This window comes from Lagenorhynchus albirostris, chromosome 18 (assembly GCF_949774975.1).
Source record: "Lagenorhynchus albirostris chromosome 18, mLagAlb1.1, whole genome shotgun sequence".
Classification (NCBI taxonomy): Eukaryota; Metazoa; Chordata; class Mammalia; order Artiodactyla; family Delphinidae; genus Lagenorhynchus; species Lagenorhynchus albirostris.
Genome location: NC_083112.1, coordinates 70,617,757 through 70,635,972, shown reverse-complemented (window position 1 = coordinate 70,635,972; position 18,216 = coordinate 70,617,757). Strand labels below are relative to the sequence as shown.

The window sequence follows — 18,216 nt, the reverse complement described above, 5'->3', positions numbered from 1 at the left end:
CACACACACACACACACACACACATACCTGTTACAAGGCATCAGACAGCTTCCAAGGCAGCCAAGAATTCCATGCTTTTGCTGATTATTGGTATAAAGGGGCTGAGAAGCCCAAGAGAGGAACACAAGATAGGACACCAGCAGAGCTTTAGCTAGGGAGACAAGTGAACTAGGGAGACAAGGGAATAGTGTTTGGAGCTGGCGAGGCCGGCTAAAAACAGAGCAAAGCTCAAAAGACGAGAGAAACACCCCAGCAGACAGTTAGTATCCCTGGAAAACTACTTTTTAGGAATGGGAGGAAACTAGGAGATGGAGTCTTCAAAGACTAGCCTTGCATCCACTTGGTCCTGATTGAAGTAAAATAACGTTCCCCTCTGCTGTCTGCCAGAATACCTTCTGGAATCCTCTCCAGAGGAAGATGCACAAGATCCACAATCTTCTATACGTAACGTCCAGCATTCATTCAAAGTTTACTAGTCAACTACTAGGAAACAAACCCGCACGTAACCCAGATATTGGAGCTTTTTGACACAGACTTTAAAGTAATTGTGATTAAGATATTATAAAAAATAGATGACAAGAATTACACCAGAGAACTGGAATCTACAAGTCAAATAGAACTGAAAATAGAATAAATGAAATGAAGAGCTCCACAGATGAGTATAACAGCAAATATAAAGAAAGCAAAAGAAAAGATTAATAACCTGAAAGATAATTTTATAGAAAAAGTATATGATGGTCACCATCCTAAGTAAGTTACAGGTGTCCTACTTACTTTGAATAATGATAAATTTGCTTTGCTGCTGTTTGTCTTTAACAGGCAGCCTATTTTCTAGGTAATATAAGCACCCTGAATTTTGAATTAGAAGATTAGAGTTCAGGTCACAATTGTTTCCTACTAGTTGGGTGAATTTGGTAAAGTCAGTTAACATCTGTAAACTTGTTTCTTCCCTTGTAAAAGCATATACCTTGGTTGCAGGGTTAAGAGGAAAAAAAGGTATAGTATCAAACAGTTCTGTAAATACTGTATTTATGGCATAAGCTACTAATGATTTTTTTCCAGACTTCTATCTTTATTAGCGTACAGATGAGTAAACAGGCTTTTTTGCAAACATATCTAGGTCTTCTATTAATGGATCCGAATATCTATTTTTCCTCTCTTTCTGGATACACAGCCCATGTAGAGATTACTTTTCTGAGTGCTCCTAGTATATGGTCAGTTCAGTTCAACAGGATGGGAGCTGAAGTGATTTTTCTAGTCACCCTTAACATAAGACATTCGGCTCACCCAAGGACTCTGGTTCTTTCCTCTTCCAGCAGGTTGAAACGAAGATATAGCCGTGACCCGGTATAGACCACTGAAGCAGTACAGCAGCCTAGGGGATGGCTGAACCTGGGACCCTGAATGACATCAAGGTGCACAACTGCCTTACCAGCTCAGACTGGCCAGACTGTTGACTGAGAGGTAACGTTCCAGCGTTTAGGCCACTGCATGTGAACATCTCTTTGCTACAGCAGCTTAGCCTTCACCCCAGCTACTGCAGTGCAGGACAAATGTCAATTACCTATGAAAGGCAACAAAATTAAATTTTAGAAAAACTACTGCTTTTCTACCTACAAACACATATGCAGAAAACTCCCAATTATAAGTAGCTTTGAGAAATGAGAATAACAAGAAAAAGTTAATGTCTCTCTCCCCAACCCTTCCCCAAAAGCGTTCTGCTTTAAATACCTCCAGAGAAAAGAAGCATTAAGAAAAGACTTGAGTTTATGTGGAAGTCAGTGTTGATTTTAGTAGAAAGCTGTCAGAGAAGACTGAAGCAGAAGACATTTCAAATTAGGAAGGAATAAATAACGAGCAAAGAAAAGCAGCAGCTGTAGTCCAAGTATTTGAGAAGTTGGACTGAAATGTAAATAAAATTAATATAAATATATTTATATAAATAAGATGAATATAAATATATTTTCTTCTCGTCTAGGTCGGAAAGTCAGAGGAAACGCACACTGAGTGAGTACTGATCAACAGAAATCCTTTTTCCCTTTTTAATGTTGTCAGAAAGCATCAGATGTTGTATAATAATAGAAACATGAGGCTTCCCTGGTGGCGCAGTGGTTGAGAGTCTGCCTGCCGATGCAGGGGACGCGGGTTCATATCCCGGTCCGGGAGGATCCCACATGCCGCAGAGCAGCTGGGCCCATGAGCCACGATCGCTGAGCCTGCGCGTCTGGAGCCTGTGCTCTGCAAGGGGAGAGGCCACAGCACTGAGAGGCCCGCGTACCGCAAAAAAAATAAAAATAATAATAATAATAGAAACATGAACAGACAAAGCCTATAAATACAAGGAAATATTCAATGAAGTGGAAAACACTAGAAAAAGGTAATATATTTAAAAATAAATGTCGAGTTTAACGTCCACATTTTTAAAAACCACACAACAAAGACTGTGCAAATACTCTGAATTTTATTATTTCCTCACAACAAATTCATGACGAAATGTTAAGCTGTACCCAGTTAGAGAGAATACATGTGTATTTAGGTGTCTTTAGATTTTCCTCTTCCTTCCTCTCGTACTTCTCCGTTTCCCCTTTTTCTTCCCAAACACAGACCTGGCGGTCACCAGGACGGGCTCTGCCTTCTCTCCGTCATCATCGCTGGAGCTGCCTGTGGTGGCACCTCCGTCTCTCCTGGGAGCAGGCTGCACTGTGCTCTGTGCATCTGAAGAGCTGACTTTTGACTCTACAGCTGCTTTTCCCCTTTGCATGTTCGCTACAGGGAAATATTCCTCATCCTCACTTGAAGAGGCATCAGATGACTGTGAGAGGTAGGCCTCCCCCAAAAACCCACCACATTCATGCCCCCGTTTAGAATCCAAAAGTCTCTTTCTTTTCGGGCTGGATGACTCTTTCCATCTATTTGTTGTGCCTCTCTTCTGGGTTTTTCCTTCTGCCTCATCGAGGAACTCAGAGTCTTTCTCCATGGCAACAGAAACTGCTTCTATTTCACTGGCTGCTTCTTCTCTTTCTTTTCTCAGCATACATGTCACAGCTCTGTTAAGTCTCTGGCTCTTAATACCCTTAGCCTCCTGTTTCTCCTGTTGAGCTAATCTAAAGAAAGAATCAATTCGGAGCTGCGTCTAAAAAATGAAATAAAATAATAATAACTCAGACAAGTAAGTAAACTTTCTAAAGCAAATCAAAGAAATCCACCCTGATTACTGGCATTGGATGACTCTTTCAGAAAATACTAATTCATTCTCTCTCAAAAGCCGATCTCCCCCAAATGAATGACTGGCAGCAAATTTTACTTTCAAGATCGTACTTAAAGCAGTACATGTACCACCTCCGTCAACTAAGCCCTCCGCCCACATATCAAGTAGGAAATCCCTTCCTCGGCATTGAAAGAGAGTTAAATATTTTTCAGGGGCCAAATATATCATCTTCTTTTAGAGCAACACAACTTCATGGGGTCTGTTTCTAAATTCTACTCTTCCCTTCTTTTAAAAACATTGTCATCATGTGATACCTTCAGGAAGAAACTTCACAGTATTATATATTAGGAGTCGTAAGAAATATTCTTGACTTCTGTTCAGCAAATCCACTTTCAGGAAGACATTCTTTAAAAATAGTTACATTTGAGAAAAGTCACATGCCTGATGTTCATCACAGCATTACATACGAAAACCTGAAAATTCAAGGTCTACTAAGTGAAGTGAACCAAGTTAAATCTCTGACAAAATGTAATCTGGCCATCTGAAACAATGAAGGCCATGCAATACACAGAAAAAAAACTTACCTTCACCAGTGAATGGGGGCTTTATTTATAACAAATTGCACTTATGTCTGATAATAAATATATGTGGGAAGGAGGGGAAAAATAAGAGAAAATGGACGTAAATGTTAACATCCATATTAGAGGAAGCAAACAATGAGTTAATTCATTTTTTTCACTTTCTAATTTTGGGGAAATAAACTTATATTAACGTCTACAATGAAAAGGGAGAATAGTATTACCACAAAACTTATCTGAAATTAAGGAGTAATCAGTCACTATGCCAACTAGCTTTCCTGTTCGGTGGGCGTACAATGTTTCCAGTACAGAAAGTCGTCAAACAACGTGAAAGTTTCTGGAAAGGTGGTCTACCTCAGTTTTTTGTTTGTTTGTTTGTTTTTCCAAAATTAACCCAATCTAATGGAAAAGGATTTAACTTGAACATGTATCTTGCAGGATCTGGTCTGAATTCCACTGAATGGTTTCCCTGTATGTATGTTTTGTGGGCTGCCTCTGGGGTGGGAGGAGGTCTCTGTGTGGGCAGGAACACACTCAGGGATAAAGCGAGATGCTGTTACCTACCTAAGGGAACTGAGGGTCATCTCTCCTGCCAGTACACTATGACTGAATTAGTACCTTTGATGATTCATTTACAGAATTTAAGAATATTAGTACTTGAAGACACTTAATAATCAGAACTGCTTTGGACTGGGCACTTCTTAAACTTTTTAAAAATGAAAATAGCTCTAAAAGGGTAAAATATTTAACCATAAACACCTTAGTATGCAATCCATTATTAGATCGTTTTTCTCGAAGTCAGAGTGAATACAAAAGGATATCAAAGTTCAGCCCTAAGAGTGAAAGTGGAAAATGAAGACAAAGTCCAGCTTTCCCGTTTTCTGTTTTCCTCTGTTCTCTTACTGAAGTCTAATAATTTTTAAATGTATGTTACGTGCTCTAAAATAAAAGTAACTAGTCTTTAACAGCTGGCCCTCACAGCCTTCCTAACTTTACTCTCTATCCTGAACTTAGGAAAAGAGCTGCCATGATTACCTGCTGGACATTCAGTTGCTTTAATACAGGAAACAGAAATTCATCCGTCTTCGTCCTGTTCCAGCCAAAATACCGTTGACAAAATATGCAGGCAGTTAAGACTCATACATGTTTTTAAAGACATTTAAACAAGTGATAAATAAAAAGGTCCAAAGAAGCCACCCTTGATTCCATTCCCCATGTCTCCAAAGATTTTCTTATTTATAAAGATTAAAATGATAAAAGAAAAGAATAACAAAGCAAATTATTCCAACATAATCATCTGGCACGATGTTCTTATAAATATCCTCTAAGATAAAAGATATTCAATTCTCATTTTAGGACATCAAAGACTCATGACTATGAAAAAAGGTTAATCTAGAATAAAAACAAATTTCTGATATCACATATATTTCTTTTTTCTTTGAGAAAAGATGTAGTTAGAGTAATACTATGGCAAACTTTTAAACATCTATCCAAATGATTATTTAAATATGCAGAAAGGAACAGTAATAGAAAGAATAAAACTAATAATCTTTTCTATTCTTTCAGAATGAATACTTAAGTATGTAGTGTATCTACGAATGCTTATCACTACTTACTTGAAATAAAGATTCTCTTTAAAACTAAAAAGATGATTCACAGTAACTAAAACATGGAAGCAACTCAAGTGTCCATCACCAGATGAATGCATAAGCAAAATACGACATTACATACAATGGAACAGTATTCAGCCTTAAAAAGGAAGGAAATTCTGACACATGCTACAACTTGGATGAAACTTGAAGACATTATGCTAAGTGAAGTAAGCCAGTCACAAAAAGACTTAAACTGTATGGTTCCACTTATATGAGGAACATAGTCAGAGTAGTCAACATCACAGGGACAGAAAGTAGAATGGTGGTGGCCAGGGGCTGGGGGAGGGGAACGGGGGAGTTAGTGTTTAACAGGGATAGAGTTTCAGTTTCACAAGATGAAAAGAATATGGGGATGAATGGTGGTGACAGTGACACAACAATGTGAATGTATTTAATAACCACTGAATGGTATGTTTAAAATGGTTCAGATGGTAAATCGTATGTTATGTGTATTTTACCACAAAAAAAAAAAATTAAGGAGAGAGAGAAAGGAACAGAAAGGAGCATCTTAGCTCACGGAATATTTTAAAAAAAACTGATCCAAGTTCATGTCCCGTAAGTTTTATACCAAAACACATATTTGACTTGATATTCCTGAGGTTTGAGGAAGGGAAAGGATATTCTCTAATCTTCTCGAGATCAGGTTTGCCCCACAGAAAAGACCCCTTGGACTCATCCACCACAGGCTTGAGGTAAGCGTCTGCCACGGCCGGGTTAGGGAAGCCAGGCGTGAGCTGCAACTTGCGTAACTTTTTTTTCACTTTGGTGTCATAAGGATTAGGTCTTATCTTCTTATTCTTTTGAGCTCCATGCCACCACTCGCTACAAGGCAAAGGAAACAAACCTTCGTGAAGCAGTAAGACCTTATGGCAGATGCACCGCAGACAAAGGGCTAAACGTAAAGTTCAGAGACGTAAACTCAAGTCCCATCCAACTCCAGAACAAAGCCTATGACTTACAGAATGACAATGGTGTCTTTCTCGTGTTATTAACACAGTATACAATGAGGCAATCACTGACTGACCCCTTCCTCTGGGCTTGGCACTGTGTTAACTGCTCTACAGGCCCCATCATCACACGAGCACAGTCCTGCCACTGTCCTCACCTCACAGACAAGGAAACTGGACTCAAACAGAAGCCACTTGCTCAAGATTTCACAGCTGGGACTGGTACAATCTCCCTCCAGAGCCCACACTCATAGAAAAGTCACAGTTCCTCTCCTTCCCAGTGGTAAAATGAAGTAATATCAATGTATCCGTATTATTTACCTCCGGTCAACTATAATCAGGAACGAAGAATATTTAATAAAATGTAAAAATGCCAAGAAGATGTTAAATTTTTAAAATGCAGAATATAACTCTACATCAAGTGTGATCCCAATACTGGGGAAAAAAATGTATATATGTGGAGAAAGAAAGAAAAAGTAAACAGGGATATTTAAAATAATAAAAAACACTAACAACTGTTATTTTACCGTGCGCTAGGCAATGTTCTAAGCGAGGATACAGCGGTTAATTTTCTTGATGTTTTATTCCTTTTTCAATTTTTCCTTTGTGAGTATAAATCACTATGGTGGGTTAAAGCCCATTCTTGGACCCTCCTCCCAACAAGAAGTGTTGGGGTCCATGTCCCTTACCCTTGAGTCGGGCAGGCTCCGTGGCTGAGGAAGGGACATTGTGCCAGGCCTTTAAAGACTGCAGCTTCCACTTCCTGTCTCTTAGAATATTCGCCTTGCAAGCAGCCAACATGCTGTGAGGAAGCTCCAGCTCGTGAGGAGGCCCAGATGGAGAGGGTCCAGGCGCCCCGGGCCACGTGCTGGCCGACAGCACCGCTCACCAGCCACGAGCGAGACACCTCACGGGGCCCCTCTAGCCCAGCTGAGACGCCCCCGACACACCTGGCACCAGGCGAGGCAGCCCCACCCCGAGCAGCCTGATTGAACTGCGGATTCACGAGCAAAATCTCTGACTGTTGCTGTTGGAAGTCACCGAGGTTTATGGTAGTTTGTAATGTGGCAACGGACAGCCAGAAAAATTTACACAATTAGGATAAATAAATGGCATAAAAGTTAAAAACATAAATATAACCCTCTCCCATCTATGCACTAACAGAACCTAAAAAACCCTACATCCGCTGCTTCACGTACTGATTGGTCTCAGGACCTGACTCACAGGCGTGGTCTCCACCAGTGCCTCACCTCACCAAGGCAGGAGTGCCATCTGGTGTTCTAACTTCAGTCTTCGTGCAGGATCAAAATGCAGAAAGGAAAAAAGGATCTATCTTCACCAGTTTTGAAATACTGTTCAAGAGGGCGCTGGGAGAACACCTACAATTCTCCCCTACTCTCTTGTGAATCTTCACCTTTGAAATAGTACTCACGATTGCCAGCACAACACACTGTAAGCTCATCAAATCAAAAGGACCACCCCTCCTTCAAGCAAGAGGGCCAGGCACTTGAGGGTGGAAGACGGCATCTGCCCATCAGCTGAGCTCGGGGGACACAAGACGGGGCAGCAGCGACTGTGATAAAGTGGAAGGGTTTGTGCCCTGACCAAGCCAGTGGGGTGGAATTGCTGTCCTCTGTTTCTGGGCTATTTGGGAATTGGGGCTCAGTATTTTCAGATGTCATTTCCCCCCAGGAAAATCCAAAATTTTCTGTGAAATCTCCCCCAATTTAAAGGTTGGTAGCCCACTCAAAATTAAAGAACATACTGTGTAGGCCAAAGAAAACACAGCTGGGCTGAACTCAGTCTGCAGACTCAGAGCTGCTCTGCTTTAAAGGGGGGCCGGCCGGCCAGGGTCAGGTTAGGAAAAGGGAGAGCAGAGAAGAAAGCAAGGTGACAGACACTCCCAGTCTTACTGCTCTTCCACTGTCTCCGCGCCCTGTAACTGCACCCATCCTAGCCCTGCAGAGCCAGGCAGGCAGGGGCAGCTCCTATCTGCCATCAGGGAGCTAAAAGACCAAGGCAGAAATTGCTAGAGCTGACTAAAAACGTAACCATTCAAACAGCAACAAACGAGCAAAAACTGTTGAGAGAACAAAAACGGCATAAACAGGCATTCACTAGATCAGCATGGCAAACTGTCAACAAACATGAAAAAAAATTACTCTCACCAATAACCAGGACACCAACTCGAAAAGTTAGATACCATTTTCACTTACCCTAAAATAATAATCAGATAAGAACTCAAAGACATGTATATAAAGTCACTCAAGGCAGTATTTGTTTAGACTTTAAAAAAAACCAGAAATAACAATAGGCATTTGATTAAATTAGTTATTCATGATACATCAAAAGACTCCTATGGAGTCATTAAAAACAGCAATGTAAATCTATACGTCGTTGATAATATGCCCTGTTTTATCATCAAATGAGTTGCAGGTAACATAAAAAGTATACAGCATCGTCCCATGCTTGTAAAAAAAAAAATAATAATAACAGACTTATATGAGTATACTTGTGCGTGTGTGTGATTATATATAAAATGCATGTGTATATTGTGCATAGAAAAGACTAACACTGTATAAACCAAAATGTTATCTGTAATCTTTATAATTCATATTTTGTCATTTTTCTAATGTGTGTTTGTTATTTGTATAAAAGTTACTTGTACTTTTGCAAGTTATTTACATACCATGACTTACAAGCAACCTAACAACATACCTCCAGTATATACATTTCCTCAACAATAAGAAAATTATGAAAAGAGAGATGTTGAAAACAAAATACAACACTATGTGTGCTAAGGCTGGAGGACAGCAATCATTCAAACAACTTTGTATTTAATTCTAATCACCGAATCTTCAGACCAGAACATCCTGAAATTTTTCAAACCAGGAGCTACGACTGGAGAGAACACTAAAGATCATTAAATCAGCTACTGCCAAATAGTATCCCATGTCAAACTGATGATTTTAAAAGATGCCATCACAACCTGTGACTAGACGAAAAACCACTGAATTGTACTTTAAAAGAGTAAAATTTATGCTGTGCAAATTATATATATTTTTTTGAAAAATGCCACCAAGGAGCAACCTTGAGAAAGAACTACTTTCACAGACAACCTCGTAACTAGCGCCATCTCAGAATCTCCAAAAACAAAGAGTGTACCCCAAGTACAGCACGACTCTGGGTTCCGGACAGAAGGAGACGCCACCACTGAATACATCACAGTCTACACGCAGAGAGAAAACGTTCCTGGCATATAGCTCCATGCCCCTGTCTGGCCGACCTCCCTCAGAACACTTGGCACACAGCAGTACAAGCACGTGGATGCTTCTCCCTTGCCCCCAGGGTGTGGCAGCTCCTTGAGGACACAGCCTGGGGCTCAGTCACCTCCCCTATTCCAGCCTAGCACACTGTCTAGCACATAGTAGCTGCTCAGGAAATATTTGAATGAATGAAACGGTAACCTCTACACTCCCAGGAATTCCCACTGGACTGGCTATGTATCCTCAAACTCGGATAAGTGTGGCACCTCTAAAAATAATTGCCTATGATTTCATCAAACTCTAGAAAAGGGAAAACAAACTTTAGTAACCCCAACCATTACCTCCTCCTGTTTTCTCAGGGGACAATGATTTGTGACAGTTCACGATGTAAGGAATAGTTCTGTTTAATTTGGGTATTTATATATAAACACCTGAATTAAAGAAATTAAGAAAGGACTTACGAGAATCTTAGGAGAGGTTCCAGGCCATGTCCAGGGAATTCATTGAGAATTTCCATGGCTGTAACACAACCTACAGTTGGTATTCCTTCCGTATAATCACTTCCAAGCAAATAGGCCAAATTTATTAATTTGTTCCGGTCCAATCCTATAAGAGTAAAAGTTACTATATACTTTTCCACTTTTTATTTTATAAACATTTATTATATAACATTTATAAACACTTCATTATATAGATAATATACATGCATATATCCTTATCCAATATCCAAAGGTATCTCTCTTTTGCTATTTGAAATAGATTCCTTTTTTTTTTTTTGCGGTATGTGGGCCTCTCACTGTTGTGGCCTCTCCCGTTGTGGAGCACAGGCTCCGGACGTGCAGGCTCAGCGGCCACGGCTCACGGGCCCAGCCGCTCCGCGCCATGTGGGATCTTCCTGGACTGGGGCACGAACCCGTGTCCCCTGCATCGGCAGGCAGACTCCCAACCACTGCGCCACCAGGGAAGCCCTAGATTCCTTTTTTTTAAATGGCATTGTGCTTCGATTTTTCAAGTTTCACACATCCTTGCAGTTTTAAATGTCATATAACCTCTGACCCCCAAATTCGGCACTCTCACCAGGACCTCTCCTCTGAAAGACAGTCACGCACACTCAACTGGAACCTTAACGTCTCCATGGAGATGTCTAAGGGGCACCTCAGAGACAACACATCCAGACCCGGGTCTTCACTCCCGCAACACCCGCACCTACTCCTTCCCCGTTCCGCCACCTCACCAAGGCCAGTCCACTCCGTGCGCTGCTGCGGGGGATGGGGGGTGTTATCCCTGACTTCTCCTTCTCTCATGTCCCAGCCCAGTCTACCCGCAGAGCCTCTCCACCACACTCTGGACTCTCCTCCTTCCTCTCTGACCTCACCTCTTGCCATCCTTCTCCTCATTCACTCACACTGGCCCCTGAAGTCGTTTCCCAGGCCTGCCGTAACAAAGTGCTCAGACTGAGGGCCTTACACAAAGGATTCATTTCCTCACAGTTCTGGGGACTAGAAGCCTGACCTCACGGTGTTGGCATGGTTGGTCCCTCCTGAGCCTCTCTCCTTGGCTGGCAGACGGCCGGCTCTCCACGTGTCTGCACGTGGTCTTTCCTCTGTGTCCTAATCTCTCCTTCTTACAAGGACACCAGTCGGACTGGATTAGGGTCCACCCTAACGACCTCATTTGACCTTAGTCACCTCTTTAAAGAACCTATCTTCAAACACAGTCATACTCTGCGGTACCAGAGTTTAGTACTACAACACATGAATTTGCGGGAGATACAATTCAGCCCATAACTATCTCCATGCTTCCCTAGAACACACCAAGCAGGCTTCTGTCTCAGGGCCTTTGCACATGCCAGTCCCTTTGTCTGACATGCTCATCCCCACGGTATCCATAGCACGAGCTTCCTCTCTACTTTAGGCTCCAGCCCAAAAGGTGCCTATTAGTAAAGGCTTTTCTGACCACAAAGGACATGCACTTCCTGCGACTGCAGGTCACTCTCGCCTCTTTTACTGCTCTGTTTTTCTATATGGCTCATACCACTGTCAAATTACGATTTATGTATTTTTTTTACCATCTGTTTCTCCTGCTAGACTGTTTTATTCTCTGCTGTTTCCCCACTTCCCATTGCCAAGAACAACAACTGGCATATAGGAATCGCTCAGTGTGTATTTGCTGAATCAACGGGAGGATGAAGGATCACTGCCAGAAACAACAAGGACCATGAGGCTCATGATTCCAGCAGGAGTGACCCCCACCTGTCTCCCCACTCTACCACCTGTGGTTTACTCTGGAGAGCTCAGGTAACCAGTCAGAGCGTAACCAGGCCTGATGATTAAAACTGCAGAAAATGTCTGAACATTACTAGGGTTTTAATTTCTTAGTTCCAAATTAAAAATCGTATTCTGCTACAGAAGCAAAAGATCGTTTATATGAAAACTTGTACAGATCTACCATTTCCATTAATGCACCAAATTAGCTCCTTGGAAAGAAAGAATTCATACTACAAAATTCTGAAGGTAAATTTCAGAAAGCAATCGTACTCTGAAGTCTTACCTAATTGGTTGTGAAAGTCCACATACTGGTAATATTCTACAAACTTGTTTTTATTAAAAAAGTTTTTATAGACGTGCCGTGCTCCGAACAGCCAAATGTCACTGTCATCAGTGATCGTTCCAGAAGTTTGATCAGTCAGATCCAGGATGGCGCACTGAGCTTCTGCTTCCATGGGAGCCTCGACGTAGGGGATGCCGAACAGGCGAAGAAGTTCCTGAAGAGGTACAGACACACGATGACCCCTGCTGAAATGCAGGACCTGGCCTCCACCCGGAAGTGGGAGCAGTGCTTCAACAAGTAACTTAATGCATGTGCCCGCGGGGAGTCTGATTAAGGAAAGACATCGGTAGGTAGGTATTGTTCGAGGACACCCAAGCTGTCCACCTACCTGGCTTTCCTGGAACATCTGTCCTGTCACAGTAGCCGCGACCCGTTCTTGCTGCTGTTTTTGAGCTTTCAGTGACTCCTGCTGTGTTAAAAGGTTGCTCTCCAGCGTCTCCAGCTCCTCCTATAAGATAATTTCGCCTGTGGGTAATTATATTAATAACCCAATTAAGTTCATTGGTTATAAAAAGCTTGTACTTAGTCTGACTGAAGTTACCAATAAGCTTTTTCTCCTTATGCAGGTTTCCACTTGGATTTCTGAGCGAGTTTGTAATAGCTTTAGAGTTCCCTCACTAACCCACACGGGAAGTGGACACTATCACAGCCAGGAACCTCCACAAGAAAGGAGCCATGTCAGCAGGAGTAAGAAAATGGGTGCAAAGAGCTATTATGTCTTCCTCCATCAGCTCCTTAAAAACTCAGAAGCTACTTAACTTGGCTTCCTCAGCAATGAGTAAAAACATGATGTCACGTTATTACCAGGTCAACATCTTGCCATTCGTTGAGCAAATCATCTGCATCTTTTTCAGTTTCTTCAGGTGGCTCGGTGCCCACGGCCTCCCTCTCAGAGTTGTCTCTCGGGAGGCCCTGGGGGTCACCTGTGGCTTCTTGCGTCTCAGTTCCTACTGGTTCCTCTTCACCTTGTTCAGAGGGAGGTCTGCAAGCTTCATATAACTCAGCTTGAAGTTCATCGCTGCTATTTATACTCTGCACTTCAATGAAACTTCCTGTACCAAAATAATAAGATCATTTTGTCTATAACTAAAACATTTAAATTACCCTGAAATCATCGAGCTTTCCAAAGTATCCTGAAAAATGTTTTACCCTAAAAAGAAGAGATTTAAATGTCTTAGAAAACATGTAATAGTAGCATATTGTTATTAAATAAATTTATTAATAAGTGCCTGTAACTTCAAAATAAGCCTTTTCAATTAGATACACTGGCACTGTCTTTGAAATTAGGAACCATGCTCTCAAACATTTGCATATTTGCTTATAAAAAAACGTCCTCTAGGGCTTCCCTGGTGGTACAGTGGTTGAAAGTCCGCCTGCCGATGCAGGGTCCCCTGGTCCCTGGTCCCTGGTCCCACGGGTTCGTGCCCTGGTCTGGGAGGATCCCACATGCTGCGCAGCGGCTGGGCCCGTGAGCCATGGCCGCTGTACCTGCACATCCGGAGCCTATGCTCCACAACGGGAGAGGCCACAACAGTGAGAGGCCCGTGTACAGCAAAAAAAAAAAAAAAAAAAAAAAAAAAAAAAAAAAAAAAAAAATGTCCTCTGAGTTAACTAATATTGTTTTGAAATTCAAAAAGAACTACCAAGGTATGTACACAATCATGGAGTTTTTAAAAAATGTTTGTATGCTATTTCACTATGAACACAGCAAAGAATAACACTGTGGCGCAGAAGAGAGAACCCTGGATAAGGACACGGAAGAAACAGCTCTTCCTCTCCCACCTCCTTCCTTCCTCTCTTGATGTCCTTTCTTCTCTTTGAAAAGCATTTATTGACTCCCTTCCTTCACTTCAGGGGGAGGAGTCTGGATCTGAGAACACACTCAGGACGGAGGGGCTGGGACCAAGGGGACAGCCAGGACCAAGGAGGAGGCCAGTGATATCGGAAGCTGGTTACAAACAGAGAATGAGAACGTAAGTAAATACACTGAAGATAACAGAAGGTCCCTCACTGTTAGACAGGGAAATTATAAAGAAGGCAGAGTGTAGAATGAGATCTGGGATGCTGGAGAAGAACTGCAGATACGAGCGTGAGCTCATGGGTGTATACACATAGCCCCACGAACAGGTGCCAGGCAGGGTTGGGATTCAAACCCCATCCAATGGCCCCAGAGCCAGAGCTGCTTGGTCTACACTGCACTGCTCTCTCCCATCTCCACCCTCTGGTCACCTCTGCAGGGGAGCTGAACCAAGAAGGCCAAGTGTCCCCCTGGCTCAACCTCACCTGGGAACGGCGTGGCAACTCAAGTTTCTGGCCATTCTACACATGTCCACAAACGACCACAAAGACACTACCGTGAGGACTGATTCTGGGGTTAGATATAAATTTTAGTGAGTAGGCAATTTTACAGATTTGAAATCTGTGAAAAATGAGGATTGACTGTACATAAGCGTACATAGATATAGACATATAATATATATGTGTACACATAGAGAGCGAGAGAGACAGAGAGAGATATGATAAAGCCGATGTGGTAAAATGCCAGCCACTGAGGTCCTAGGTGAGGGAAATAGAATGTTTTAAGACACTTTTTCAACTTTTTAAAATTTGTAATTATTTCAAAATAAAAAGTTAAAAAATTAAAGGGAAACTCACCTTTACCTTCTCCAACTAGGGCACTCCCTCTCTTTAAAAACAAAAATGAAAAGAGCAGCCAAACAGCAAAGGTCAAGACTCCATTACTAGCTGTGTGTCCTTGGCAAAGTCACTTGTCCTTTCTGGGCCTCTAGTTCACCACCTGAACAATGTGGATCTGGACGACACTAAAGCATCTCTCGGTTCCTGCAGATGCGAGATCCTACTTTTCTTTATCTCTAAATGAGCACAAGCACTTACCATCAGATTCACTTTCTTCAGAGCCTGTTTCCTTTGGTTCCATGGACGCTGGAACTGAAATTAAACCCTGGCCTGCAGATTCAATGGTCTCATGTTCTTGGATGGTTTTCAAGAAATTCTCATGCTCTTTGGCATTAACAGATGCCACATTTCCTAAGTCACTTATTGTCTCTAAAGGGACACTTAGCGTATCACTCGATTCTTGCAAACTGACGGTGCCTTCAGGAGCAGGGTTTTTTTCAGATTCTGTTGCATCATGACTTGAAAGGACAGAGGTGTCATATTTACTGTCTGGTGGAAGAAGACCTTGCTGTAGCTCAAGCACTTTGGTTCCACTCCTTGATACGGAACTCGGACTTGTCGGAGGTGTCGGTGTCCACTCTGGTCCTCTCTGGAGCCCAGGTGCATCCCTGGGTAGCACCACAATGTTTTCCAAAGGAACTGGATCTTTTCCATCCTTAAGTGCAGTCTCATCGTTTGTCTGAAAGGCTTCCTTCACCGGGGGAATAAACGACATCGGCTCTTTTGGAACGCCAGAGTCGCTGCCTTGACAAAAGACAGTCCTCGGTAGGTGAGCCGATTCTGTCCGCTCTTTGTCAGCATCAGCGCTGGTTACAGGCTCCTCTGCGAGGTTCATACTGGCTGCGTGAGACGCTGCTGCCAACGGCACTCCTTCACCATCTCTCATTTTAGGTCCTTCCTCAGTCTCCTCGTCAGAACTGCTCTGGAGCGGTTTTGGTTTTCTCGCGCCTGCCCCTCCTGTCTGCATGTCGCTCCTGGCACGCACTTTCACGTCTTCATCATCGTCATCGAGAGCTCTCTGCATGGCCAAGAGAGTCAGCGGCGACACAGAACCTGCACGTGCGGTGGCCGGCGCGTGCGTCACATGGCACAGCCTGCGGGTCTCACTCTCCAGCTCATCTTCTGAGCTGCCGCCCAGCAGGGCCGCCTGCAGGGCCAGTAAGGTTCTCGGGGAAGGAGGGGAGGCGTCAGGCTCTTCCTTTGGCTCCAGCTTTTCACACGGAGATGACTTCATGTCAGAAGACCTGCTGTGCATTTCACTGCATGAAGGAAGAGACTCTGAATCCACTTCTGCAACTTTCTTAGCTTGAATACCTTGAGAAAAATTAAATATTCTCACTATGTATCTTTACAGTGTGACAACATGCTTCTAGTTAGATGAATAAGAGCATACCGGTTCTCATAAATGAATTTATAAATTCTCATTTAATCAGCAACTAAGAGTTAATTTGTTAGTTAATTTTAAAGTGGGTTGGTATGATACTACTTAATACATTAAAATCTATATACATTTATTATTGCATTAATAATAATTATAGTCAATAAATTAAGTAGGACTTCATTCACATTATCTGGGGGTTGTAGCTTATAGAATTCAGAGACACGACATATTTTTGGTTTTTAACCGTCAAATAAGTGATGGTACCTGTACCTTTAATCAAGATGTAATGTGAAGTATCTTCAGAGACCACCCTCCTTGACTCTACCTCCTTCAAAAAGCCTCCTTCATCTTCATATTGCCTTTGGATTTGTCCTGAATGTTGTTGATTCATTTCCTTTTGGACACTTTCTATGTGTTGGTTTAGATAGTTTTTTTTAAGCAAGCCTTTGAGCTGGTACTGTGAAAAGTCATTGGACTCCTAAGGCAAAATAAATAAACAAAATTTATCTTATATTAAATACAGATAGTATTCTCATACTTTTCCCCCAAAGGGGATAAAGAACAAGTGATTTCTTCCATTGGTGGTACTTTCATACTAGAAAAGTAAAATTTGAATAGTAGGAAAAAGCTATAATTGCTTTGTTAAAGGATAATCTTTCAAACAAAAAGAACTGGGCAAAAGAAAGGAAATCATGCATACTGTTTATGATTCCATCATTTACTCAAAAAACATTTATTGAGCATGTGATGCATGCCAGGCACTGTGACATGTTGATTCTGGCTTAACGGACAATCTTTTAGAATGCAAGTAAAGTGCCCAGCACAGTTCCTGGTCCATAAAAGACACACAATAAATCATTGCAATCACAGTTATTAGTAATACTTAACATTTATAAAGCACTTCCTGAGTAAGACATTCTTCTAAGTGTTTTTAAATATATCATCCCATTTTATTCTCAACCACCAATGAGACAGACGTCATTATCTCCATTCCACAAATGAAGAAACTGAGACTTAAACAGCTTGAGTAACCTCTCTAGAGCCGCATGGCTAGTAAGTGGTAGATCTGGGGTCAAAAGCAAGCTACCAGAGCTTCCCTGGTGGCACAGTGGTTAAGAATCCGCCTGCCAGTGCAGGGGACACAGGTTTGAGCCCTGGTCTGGGAAGATCCCACATGCCGCGGAGCAACTAAGCCTGTGCGCCACAACTACTGAGCCTGTGCTCTAGAGCCCGTGACCCACAACTACTAAGCCCACGTGCCACAACTACTGAAGCCCGCGTGCCTAGAGCCCGTGTTCCACAACAAGAGAAGCCACCGCAATGAGAAGTGTGCGCACCACAACGAGGAGTAGCCCCTGCTCGCCGCAACTAGAGAAAGCTCGCATGCAGCAACGAAGACCCAGCGCAGCCAAAAACAAATAAATAAAATAATAAATTTATTTAAAAAAAAACAAAAAAGCAGATTGCCAAGCCTTATACTAAATTGCTCCTATTACTATTAAGATTATTACTCTTATTACTTACCAATACTACTATTATCAATTTTGCATTTGCCCAATGCTCAGACAATGCAAAGGTCCAGTCTGTATGACTTAGAACTTCCCTTAGCTACCAGAAGGACGGATCCAACGAGCTGTGCACCATCCTACCCTGGCCTACCCATCCCAGAGGCTCTGTGGTGGCAGAAAGAGAAAAAATGGAGCAAACCATCAGGACTGCCTCTCTTTCTCCTATCCTTCCCACTGTTGTTTACATAATCCAAATTCTATCTCCTCAAAGACCAGCCAGAGATCCATTTACACTCAAGAAACAAAATGCAGGATGGATAGACTGAACCTGGATGTTTCCCCTGAAACAAAAATAAATTTACTTCTGTT

At 42.3% G+C, this 18,216-nt stretch overlaps 1 protein-coding gene across 4 annotated transcripts in view; it reads right to left on the bottom strand.

The window, feature by feature from the left end:
• Window positions 1–2,439: 2,439 nt before the first annotated feature.
• ERCC5 (ERCC excision repair 5, endonuclease) overlaps window positions 2,440–18,216 on the bottom strand; it is a 28,995-nt gene continuing 13,218 nt past the window's right edge. The window contains exons 7-16 of one of the 4 annotated variants that reach the window (XM_060129415.1): window positions 16,610–16,817; window positions 15,157–16,272; window positions 13,066–13,313; window positions 12,590–12,709; window positions 12,202–12,415; window positions 10,113–10,257; window positions 6,049–6,260; window positions 4,822–4,895; window positions 3,523–3,613; window positions 2,970–3,133 (exon numbers count right to left, since the gene is read on the bottom strand). In XM_060129415.1, the coding sequence (XP_059985398.1) occupies window positions 3,117–3,133; window positions 3,523–3,613; window positions 4,822–4,895; window positions 6,049–6,260; window positions 10,113–10,257; window positions 12,202–12,415; window positions 12,590–12,709; window positions 13,066–13,313; window positions 15,157–16,272; window positions 16,610–16,817 (2,445 nt within the window). In that variant the 3' untranslated portion in view covers window positions 2,970–3,116. Of the gene's footprint in view, window positions 3,682–4,821; window positions 4,896–6,048; window positions 6,261–10,112; window positions 10,258–12,201; window positions 12,416–12,589; window positions 12,710–13,065; window positions 13,314–15,156; window positions 16,273–16,609; window positions 16,818–18,216 lie in introns of all 4 variants that reach the window. The other 3 variants (XR_009536833.1, XM_060129414.1, XM_060129416.1) reach the window with 3 other exon arrangements.